Source organism: Labrus bergylta, chromosome 15 (assembly GCF_963930695.1).
Source record: "Labrus bergylta chromosome 15, fLabBer1.1, whole genome shotgun sequence".
Classification (NCBI taxonomy): Eukaryota; Metazoa; Chordata; class Actinopteri; order Labriformes; family Labridae; genus Labrus; species Labrus bergylta.
Genome location: NC_089209.1, coordinates 6295712 through 6306639, shown reverse-complemented (window position 1 = coordinate 6306639; position 10928 = coordinate 6295712). Strand labels below are relative to the sequence as shown.

At 39.9% G+C, this 10928-nt stretch overlaps 1 protein-coding gene and 5 non-coding genes across 6 annotated transcripts; all 6 read left to right on the top strand.

Moving 5' to 3' along the window:
- Positions 1-383: 383 nt before the first annotated feature.
- LOC109988439 (uncharacterized) lies at positions 384-6286 on the top strand. Its single transcript, XM_020639933.3, has 9 exons — positions 384-840; positions 1032-1358; positions 2571-2694; positions 2796-2955; positions 3056-3317; positions 3480-3588; positions 3712-3871; positions 3960-4101; positions 5829-6286. Exons 1-6 carry the CDS (start codon positions 547-549, stop codon positions 3534-3536), a joined length of 1224 nt encoding a protein of 407 aa, XP_020495589.3. The 5' UTR covers positions 384-546; the 3' UTR covers positions 3537-3588; positions 3712-3871; positions 3960-4101; positions 5829-6286.
- Positions 6287-7619: 1333 nt separating this feature from the next.
- Positions 7620-7707, top strand: trnay-gua (transfer RNA tyrosine (anticodon GUA)). Its single transcript is given in 2 exon segments — positions 7620-7656; positions 7672-7707. It is a non-coding gene; the product is annotated as a tRNA-Tyr (tRNA).
- Positions 7708-8100: 393 nt separating this feature from the next.
- Positions 8101-8173, top strand: trnaa-agc (transfer RNA alanine (anticodon AGC)). Its single transcript has one exon. It is a non-coding gene; the product is annotated as a tRNA-Ala (tRNA).
- Positions 8174-9410: 1237 nt separating this feature from the next.
- Positions 9411-9498, top strand: trnay-gua (transfer RNA tyrosine (anticodon GUA)). Its single transcript is given in 2 exon segments — positions 9411-9447; positions 9463-9498. It is a non-coding gene; the product is annotated as a tRNA-Tyr (tRNA).
- Positions 9499-10044: 546 nt separating this feature from the next.
- Positions 10045-10117, top strand: trnaa-agc (transfer RNA alanine (anticodon AGC)). The gene has a single exon. It is a non-coding gene; the product is annotated as a tRNA-Ala (tRNA).
- A 160-nt stretch (positions 10118-10277) lies between these two features.
- On the top strand, positions 10278-10350 carry trnaa-agc (transfer RNA alanine (anticodon AGC)). Its single transcript has one exon. It is a non-coding gene; the product is annotated as a tRNA-Ala (tRNA).
- Positions 10351-10928: the final 578 nt, after the last annotated feature.

Genomic DNA, 10928 nt, shown 5'->3' with positions numbered 1-10928 from the left:
GCATGTGTTATTAAATAATTAAATATTTATTTAAATAGTGGAATAAATAGATGTGTTTTTACATAGAATGAATGAATATTTTAAATAATTATTTAAACATTTATTTAAGTATTTATGTATTTCATAAATTATTTATTAATTTATTACACATTTAAATAATTATTTAATAACACAAATAACACAATTAATTAATTAATTAATTAAATAATCATATATTTTTTTATATATTTGTGGATTTATTTTCAATATTAAATAATTGATGACACATTTAATGATTTAATTAATTATATATTTCATTTTGGCACTTTTAGTCCTCCATAATGGCCCACGGTAGCCTGTGTTCAATATACAATATATTTTGTTATTAATTAATAAATCACATTTTCAGGTGACCCCACATGGGGTCGGAGGAGACACAAGGTTGGGAAAGCCCCTGTGCCCCCCGCTCCTCCTCCTCCCCTCCCGGCTTCCACTTTTAAAAAAGTCCGCCATTGTTTACGCGGAAGCTCAGGAGCCGCAGAAGAAGAAGAAGAAGAAGAAGGAGAAATGTCGACCGGGAGAAATCAGCACAAACGCTGCTGTGTCGTTGGCTGTAAAGACCCACCCGTGTCCCTGCATCGCCTCCCGGCCGCAGAGGACCTGAGAGAGAAGTGGCTGGACTTCATTTACGATGGAGACGTCCCGTCCTCGGTGGGGAAACACTTGTGCGTGTGTGCCGACCACTTCACCCCGGACTGCTTCGTCAACTACGGGCAGTACAGTTCAGGAATGGCCACCAAACTCCTCCTGGAGGACGGGTCCGTACCGACTGTCCGCGCCCGGTCAAACGACGAGGAAAACGTAAGCTTTTCAATATGTTTGTGTGTAGCACAGGCTAACACTGATAGCAACATTAGCACCTGGCCTGACTTCAGACTTCATTGAGGTGTCCTGGTGAGCCTCATGTAAAGTTATAACAGATGTGTTGTTTCACTCACTTAACATTTGGTCTGCAGAGGGTTTGTCTCTACATTTTTGTGTTTGTGTTGCAGGTATCTCAGCGCTACAACGAGCAGAGGCCTAGGGATGCAGCAGCCAGCCTTCCTTTGACTAATCTGGCTCCCCAAAGCCTGAATATGACAGGACCACAAAGCGAGCTCATCATATCCAGCCTGCCTTTCAGGAACCTGCCTCCACAAAGCGTGGTGAATATATCAGGCGCGCAAAGCGAGGTCATCATAGCCAGCCGCCCTTTCAGGAACCTGCCTCCACAAAGCGTGATGAATATATCTGGAGGTCAAAGCGAGCTCATCATATCCAGCCTTCCTCTGAGTAATCTGGCTACACAAAGCCTGAATATATCGGGGATAACAAACCAGGTAATGAGCTTTCTCTCTTAACTCAGGCTTTCTTTATTTCTTTCTTAAAGGGGACATATTATGAAAAATCCATTTTATGTTTTTGAACTTGGATAACCTGAGTGTCTACCGACCCACACAATGTGAAATAAACTCATTCAGTCCTTTGTTTGTGGTCTGCATAAGTCTTACAACACAGAGACAAAATGCTCTGTTTCAAATGTGCTCTCCTTGTGATGTCACAGTGGGATTCTGGTAAAAAAAAAAAATCCCCTCCCCTGATATCTCCACCCATGGACTCCACCTCCAGCCTATAACAAAACTTTTGCGCAGGTTTGCCATTATTTATCTTGTTAGTGAAGGAGTGATGTCTACGGGGAATAATCAGGGGGGGTCATAGCATTTAAAGAGACACACACCAAAACGGAGCGTTCAGAGAGCGCTGGTTTATACAGGGTCACAAACCTCCTCTGGTGCTTGGTTCATGTTATATTTTGACCACAGCACAGATGTTTCATTTAGACCACAGGGGGACTGTTTGAAAAGGTGGCTAATATGTCCTCTTTAAAATCACTGCAAAGATTGGCTTGAATTCACTCATCGTTCTGCATATGTTAAATTTACAAATTATCCCTGCACTCATGTTCACTTCATTTGTCTGTTTACTCACCGTTATATTGAATAGTTTCTGCTGATAATATGTCTACACTCATGCACTTTAACTTATGTCAATACTGTCCATTTACAACTCTGTTTTTGCACATTTACATTTAATTTTCCATATTTAATCTTCCATATTTAAGACTAGTAATGCTTAGTTAAATCCTGGTTGTATATATTCACATTCTTAGTTTTGATATTTTTAGTGCTTATTTACTTTGTATTTAATATTATATTATGTTTGGATTTGCTAACATTGTGTTTTTTACTCATATTGTGTGTTTGTACAACCTGCTGCTGTAACGCCACAATTTCCTAGTTTGGGATCAATGAAGTAATTCTATTCTATTCTATTCTATGTTGTGGACAAGGGCGGACATGTCACTTGTCATTTTAACAGTAGAATGCACTTTTTAATGATTTTTTTGTTGATTTCCGTGTTTGGATACAGAAACTGAATTGCAAATATGACCTTGAATGAATCCCTTACAAATTGGAGTCATATCTGCATTATGTATACATTGTTGTTTAATATCCTTCTTTACATTACATGTTACTGCTCTTGTTATTTAGGAAAGCCTGCTGGAGCTTGGGACCGTCCTTCTCGACGCGGCCTGCCAGACCGACCCACAAAAGGGTTGTTCAGTCGGCACACAGCTGACCAAGACGACGCTCCAAGCTCGCTTCAGGAGCAAAGGTCTGCTGACGTGCAGTTTTCAGATGTGATGTCATACATTATGTTAAGAAGTTTGGAGCAGTTAATACTGACTCGTACATCTTCCTTTTCTTTGAACGAAGCCACGCAGAGCTCGGTGCCCAGAAAAGACGTTGGTGTCACTGTCGGCACATCAACATTGACGAAGAGACCGCTTAAGAGAACACGCTTGGAAGAGTGCAGCCCTCTCACATGTGATTCTGCCGACTCCGCCAAAGACCTGAGTGGGTCGACTGATGTAACGTGAGTAACTTGGTACAAATCTTTGTTTTTATTTCTCAACTTCTTTTGCTTCTATGATTTATAATAGTTACTGTTTCTTTCTTGTTTCTCATTCTTGCAGACCTGAGCCTCCTGGTCCCGTTAATAAGACTACTTTTACTATCTGTGAAACATACCTTCTGGAGATCTTTAAGGAGTGCCCTGTGTGTCAGGCGGTCTGCGATGTACAGCAGAGACGGATGGGCCCGTTTTTATATGTAGATCAGCAGTGCCAAAACTGTCGATTTGAACGAAAATGGAGCAGCAAGCCGGATGTTGGAGGCGCTCCTGCTGGAAACCTTCAGCTGTCCTCTGCAGTCAGTGCAACTATAAAAACTGAAGAGGTAAAGGATAAAGACTTGTTGTAAAATATTGCCTGTTATGTTGCCAAGTTTTATAAATAGTGAGAAAAGAAAAGATGTTTACTCCCCAGAAGGATTACAAATAAATAATATTGTCAGGAAGTTGATGCTCATCCTGTCTCTTCTTCTTTTCTGCTCTTCCAGGACTCCACGTCCAGAGAGGGGGGCAGAGCGGCCCTCCACCCTCAACCGCACCCATGACGATCCAACTTCCCCCGCCGTCTGCATCCACTAGGGACTTGAAGGGACAAAAGTAAATTGTTGAAACAAAATTTGACCCCTTCCCATATATTTTTGTTTTTACCACATTATTTCTTCATGTTTGCTCTCAAAGTTTCCTCTGAGTGGATGGTAAAAAATGTTTTTCTTATTACAGGATCAGCAGACTGGAGAAAGTTCTAGCTAACGAGGGGGTTCTAATAGATGAGGCAAAAGTGAGCCAACAACGTCAGAGGTCTTCGCTGGAGGTCTTTCACGGCGCCATTCTGCGGTCTGCACCAATATGTCGTCTTCCCTTTTCTTGGGATGTTATGCAGGTAATAATAAACTTTGTTTCAACACTTACATCTACAATTTAAATACATATCCAACAACATTTCTGAACATGACGTTTGTCTCTTAAAGACTCTTCCTGGCAGCCCGTCACTTCACTGAGAACTCGGGCCGTCCCCGAGCGTCAACATCAGCCGGGGACCTGACATACAGACTGAACTGTCGATGACAGGACGTTAAACAGCGAAGCTGATCAAAACAGAAGCATCCTTCTGTAAGTATAACAAGAAGCATTAATACACGTAAAGGTCAAACAGGCCTGATAATGAGAAAAATATATTGGGGAAGTATTTTCTCATGTTTGTAAACAGACGATAACTCCTGATTTCCACACGGCCGTTTTTAGCACAACACCCTCAAATTGTACGATTACAAATTTACAAGCGAATGCTTTGGCGTTAGCATCGTGGCGTCCTCGCAGACTGGAAGTCAAATAAAGCCCCGTCATTTCTCCAGTGGTTGAAGGGAGACGCTTCGTTTTCTGCCTTTTTTAGAAAAGCTCAGATACACAATCTGACTCAAGGTCACTTTGCTGCGACCACGGGTCTCATTTATAAAAGAGTGCGTAGAATCCATACTAAAAATGTACGTGCGCCAAAAACCCGGGAAATGGCGTGCGCACAAAATGATTCAGAGTTATAAAACTGTTCGTACGCACACCTGCACGCAATGTTCCCTTTTATAAATCACGATCCACCTGGCAATGTGCGCACGTAGTTTAGTCCCGTGTTCCGCCCTCTACACGCCCACATTCAACCAGAAACGGTCGACGCAAAGCAGCTCTCGAATGAAAATACATACGAATGAGGGGGCGGAGCAAAGGTTTCCAGCGCTGGATCGCGGAAGTTTAGACGAAACAAAACTTTCTGAGCCGGAAACGGAGGAACTTGTGAATGAAGTGAAGGTTAAAATGGACATGTCGGTAGTTTGCTGCAGCAGGAGGATCACGAACTGAAGAACAATCAGAGAATGACACCACGTCGCTGCTGCATTCACGCCGTCCTCCTACAGCGCCAAAACATCCAGCGTTCATCATTACGCACGAGAATATCTGCAATGTTTACATGTTTACAGGACCCACACTGATTTCATATTGTCAGAGTGCTCACGTCAGTCAGCAGTCTGCCTCACTCTGTCATCTTAGTAATCAGAAGTTTGATCAACGAACAAAAACGTTTGATTGTTGGTCCCTTTTTTTCGTGGGCATCTCCGTCTGCACTGTGACTCATCATGAGGATATAAAGACCTAATGATCGTGTCAGCGGTGCCCCGACTTAATGTCCACACTTCAGTTATTTACAGAATAAATACGTGCTGAGTAACGAGAAGGTGAAATGTGTGAAGCCACCGCCGTGTCTCTGTGCGCTCTGTGCGTCTTGACGCAGTCATCTTTATTAAAACTAAAAACCACACTTGATGATAAATGCACAATACTGAAAGATATTAATGAAAACTGTTGGCTCTATGGTCTCTGTGTTAGTCTAATGTTTAACTCTACATCAGTGATTACATTAGTGTACAAGTCCGGTCCTCTGAGGTCCGTCTGGGATAATGAAGGCGAGACGGCGCTGATGCGATATGTATGAGGCGGACTTTTATTTTTTATTTTATGTTTATATATTGTCATAATGAAAGTTACTTATCGGAAACGGCTCACTACATGCGCGATTATAGCCTAAATAAAACCATTGGTTTGAATGATTATGATGACGTGGATCTGTCAGTAAGTTTGATATTTAGTGGAAGAGACATCAATAGGTTGATATTTCCATTGTTTATGTTTTGTACCATGGTTGTTCGTCTGCTGTGTATGTCTGTTCAAAATATGTGAAAATCAGAAAATAAAGTAAACAAAAAAAAAAAGCAACAGGAAACAAATGTGCAACAGCAAGAAGACAGTTTCACGTAGTCAACATAATAATCTGCTTTTTTGTATCACAGATTACGTAGACGAGCTCCTAGACCTCTTCTTTGAAAAGTCCTCCAGGATTCTGCTCCGTATGTGGCTGAGGCGATGGAAATCCCCCAACCCACGAGGATCTGTCCGGCACAGTTTGACAGACTGACAGGCGACTGCCAGCTATGAGTGTTGAGGTTCAGTTGAGGGCAGGTCTGAACCTCACAAATTGTCCGTTGGTGTCAGGACACCCGGTCCATTTGTAAAGGACTACGCACGCAGGCGGGCGGGCGGCACTTCTCTGATTCCCCGGCCCAAAAGGCCCCGATACCAGCTCATGAAGCTCCTGTAGGCCAAGTGCCTGCAATGGCTGAATAAACTGTTTTATTGTTTTATTACTTTGTTATAAAAGTTGTGTATAAATACTGTTTGGTGTAATTTCAGTGTTTCTTTCTGAACATACTACAGTAATAAAGATGAAGGCAGAGTATCCAGTATTAAAGGGAATTGTAGTTCTTTGTGATATCATAGTCAGTCATAGTTATACTAAATTAAAAACTGACAATTTCTTATCATGAACAACTTATTTGTGAATCCCCCTCAGCCGTAGAGGCTCTTTAATTATTTAATGCACTCTGCAGGGAGAACACATTCAGGAAACTGAAACAAGGTTTAGAAACATCTAATCAGAACTGAAAAATGCAGTTTTAAGCGTGTAAATGACCACATACAAGGCATGGATTACCAACATCTCCCAAGTTTCTTTTGGGTTATTCAACTGAAAATCTAAAAGGGCATTTATAACCACTACAGCACAAGGCCGGTTGTTAAAGAAATTATTAAGACTTGACTCCACACAATAAGACTCAGTTGACATCAGATGGCTTACGTTGATGACAGTTTATACATAATTAGAATACTTATGAGGAGACATGATTCAACATCACACTTCTGTACTCGTGTCTTCAATCACATCTGCAGAACTTTTCAAAAGGCATCGCATATATCCTAAAGACATGATCAGGGTCACATTGACCCACCTAGACTAAACTGTGACGTCAATAACACTGGAGCAGACAACAAGTCTACCAAACATCCTCGCAGATATGAGGATGAGCAGTTGAAACTCTAAGCTGTCCTTGGTGTTGTAGTCACAGCTGAACTCTATCAGGTCTGACTGACATTAGAGAACAGTGAATAAACCTCATGACGTCTGTACATTATAATCTAAATAACTACAGAAATTCCACCACACCTGTGTGAAAGAGGAAGACTGAGTTCATCAGACACTAGGGATGTAAAGATTAATTGTGTAAAGATTAAGTGTAAAATCGTGATAAATCGATACAAAAGGTGTCAAGACTCACATTGTTACTCTGAAAAAAAATGAATCACAATAATATGATGCGTGTCAGAGGCAGTTGGCATCTGCAGAGCGAGATTTAGAAATGTAGGACCCACCACCATCTTTTAAATAGTAGGTGTGGAAGCATATTGGCTGAGGGGAGAAGATAACATACAAGACAAAAACTGACGGGGAACTACACAAACATCACAACCAACATGATGAAGCATTTAATCGACTCCACAATGAGGGGCTCCACTCACCTCCCCTTGTTGAGAGAAAAACACATTAAAAGGCCCAAACCACACTAACAAGCGGGTTTGAATCCCATAATTTGTCTACAATCTCATTTTGTAAAATAAATCGTGAGTTGAGTGAATCTTTACACCCCTATCAGACACTGTATCAGGTACTTTGTTGCCTGTGTAGCGTGTAGAGACTTTCTGGGGTCAATTACTGTTTGCAAATGGCCTCCTCTCCTCTCTCATCCCCTTCGATAGCTCAGTTGGTAGAGCGGAGGACTGTAGTGTGAAATGTAAGACATCCTTAGGTCGCTGGTTCAAATCCGGCTCGAAGGAGGGATTGTTTTAATACTGATGTACAACATGACGGATGAGCATGTCGTTTGGTTTGTTTTTCTACGTCATTAGTTGATATGAATCTTATTGAAAGGTAGCATAATTTGACATAACACCGGTCCCCTCCTCTCCTTATGTTGATTTACTCTCAATTAGAAGTATACAAGTGTTTTCTGTTACTTTAAATGTGTTCACAACTGTTTGAATTGTGTTGGTAATAATGCCTCTACGATACAGGCGCTGTAATTCATAATTCATCACTTTAAACGACTAATTAGTAGGTTTTTCTCGTTGAGTGCACACCAGCACACCTTCATGCTCGAAGTTACGTTCAGATCTGGACTGTTACTTTCTTGTGTTTATATAGTGACGTCATACACAGTGGTGCATCACGGGGGATTAGCTCAAATGGTAGAGCGCTCGCTTAGCATGCGAGAGGTAGCGGGATCGATGCCCGCATCCTCCAAGCTTCCCTTTTTCTGAGGAAAAGAAATCACCTTGTTGCTGCTATTAACGAACTACTACGAACTTTTTCAAGTCTATATGCTACAGGTGTTTCATGCAACATTTTAAATGTGTTGTATGTTCTTTTTATCGCTTTGGTCTTTTTGTAGTCAGACACATTTAAATTATCTTTTTCATAATTAATAAAAAAACATTTAATGTCTTACATGAATACTCTATTTCTACTCTACCCAGTAATGATGGTTGTGTACAAAATACTTTTACTTTTTAATTGTATAAATGGCTGTTTTTGTTTTTGTACTACAGAACAAATATTATATTTATTTGTGTCTATTTCACTACTCCCTATCTGCTTTTTAAATTTCCTTGTGTTCAGTTTATATTTCAGTCCTGCAAGCACCTAATTCAAAGGAGAAATCAAATGTAGTTTTGAATGACCCTTTATTGCATTTCTTTTAAAATACCAAACTGACTTCCACTTAATATACAAATAACACAACCACGAGGTACATTACCCAAAAGTACAATATTACTCTATCAATATTTGTATTGACAAATTAAGATACGATAAGATATAACTTTATAAATCCATCATGTTTTATATACTACAATCTAATTCACAAACTTTAGAAGAATCACCAATTTGGGATTTGGGAGGATGAAAGGATGGAGAAGTTAGATATCCTGGACTAAAGGGTCCCTCTAGTGGGGTGCTCTGGTAATAGAATAGAACAGAATAGAATAGAATAGAATAGAATAGAATAGAATAGAATAGATTAAATTACTTTATTGATCCCAAACTAGGAAATTGTGGCGTTACAGCAGCAGGTTATCCAAACACACAATATGAGTAAAAAACACAATGTTAGCAAATCTAAACACAATATAATATTAAATACAAAATAAATAAGTACTAAAAATATCAAAACTAAGAATGTGAACATATACAACCAGGATTTAACTAAGCATTACTAGTCTTAAATAGGAAGATTAAATATGAAAGATTAAATGTAAATGTGCAAGAACAGAGTCATAAATGGTAGTAAATTAAAGATGAAAGATTCAATGGACAGTATTGACATAAGTTAAAGTGCATTAGGGACACAAAAAGACAAGTAATAAGATACAGGAATAAATAAATAATCATGTTATTTAGTTATTTAGCATGTTAGTTAATATATTTCAAAAGGTCTGAGGCCTCATCGTTTTAAGCGGTTCTACAAAGATCGTCTATGGCCCCTTCGATAGCTCAGTTGGTAGAGCGGAGGACTGTAGTGTGAAACGTAAGACATCCTTAGGTCGCTGGTTCAAATCCGGCTCGAAGGAGGGATATTTTTCTTGGTTAAACGCGTGGACAGGATAACATTTCCAGTTTTTAGTCAAACGCCACCGAAAATACCAGGCCCTCCTCCATACGAGTAACATTAGCTTAGCTTAGTTACCACCTCCTGTAGCAGTTTCCTCCGCAAAGTGGACAGAGGCATCACTACACTGTAAGTTCAGGGGTTGATTATAAGCACATTGTTGTTTGTGTGTAAATATATTCCGTAAATAGCGTCGTCGGTGTACGTTTAAGATGAACTGTATGTTAGCTAAATGTTCTGGGATGAAGTTCTGTTTCTTCACGGGTAACATTAATTGGCATAACACCTCTTTCTACTATTGGCTGGTTCTTCCATCTTTCACATTTTTATTTGCCCTCAGAATCATTTTGGGTCATTGCTGTAATACATGTGCCAAAATCACAACTCAATAACAATCCTCGAAAACAATAATAATCAATAACTTAATGATATTATTATGATGGTGTATAGTCGAAGTTGGACACCTAAGCAGTTTAAGTAGTGACGTCATGAGGTCACGGTGCATCACGGGGGATTAGCTCAAATGGTAGAGCGCTCGCTTAGCATGCGAGAGGTAGCGGGATCGATGCCCGCATCCTCCAAAGCAACCTTTTAGTTCTCAATCGACAACAACAATAAGAAACACCTTTTAATATCACACCTAGTGATATTATGTGTTGCTGTTACCCGACCATCAAAACAAAACGCAAAACGCTCTGAGTTTACGTTCCAAACGTGACGTCATTCCGTCCAACACAACACGGGGGATTAGCTCAAATGGTAGAGCGCTCGCTTAGCATGCGAGAGGTAGCGGGATCGATGCCCGCATCCTCCAAAATTTTCTTTGTTTTCCTGATAAATAGACAGCAAAGAATCACAACAGATTCACAACAGAAGTGCAGCACCTTCACTATACTATTAGTTTTGTGCTGGATAACTGTCAGGATAATCTCAAACCCATAAAGTTAATTTAAGAAGATTTAAACAATAACGCTTTGAAGAATGTCCTTGGAATAATCTTATAAATACCAGTAAAGGAATATTATATGAAGATGTTTACAAATAACAATTAGGGTGCACTTTTTTTTTTTAAGATTGGATGTAATATTTAAAACACACATATCATGGATTCGGGATAGACTACAATTAGTGATTTTGTGATGAATGATGAATGGCGCAATGCAGTCTGATTTAAATTCAAACTTTTTCTGTGTAGGTAAGAAAACTGCAAATACAGAGGAAAGTGTTGTTTTTAATTCCAAATGGCAGCACAGGTAGTCGTACTAACAAAGCTACATATGAGATGCAAGATGGTACAAACATTTGGCCTCAAAATACTCTCTCCCCTCTCCCCTCATTGTCACCCTCTGAAACGACTGATTCCCAACGTGTAGATTTGCCAAAGTATTCATA

Excerpts from the sequence above, each read along its gene's own strand:
- LOC109988439 (XM_020639933.3), top strand. The coding sequence starts at position 547 with ATGTCGACCGGGAGAAATCAGCACAAACGCTGCTGTGTCGTTGGCTGT. Across the intron at positions 841-1,031 it reads GGTCAAACGACGAGGAAAAC|GTATCTCAGCGCTACAACGA; the intron begins GTAAGCTTTTCA and ends TTTGTGTTGCAG. Across the intron at positions 2,695-2,795 it reads AGCTCGCTTCAGGAGCAAAG|CCACGCAGAGCTCGGTGCCC; the intron begins GTCTGCTGACGT and ends CTTTGAACGAAG.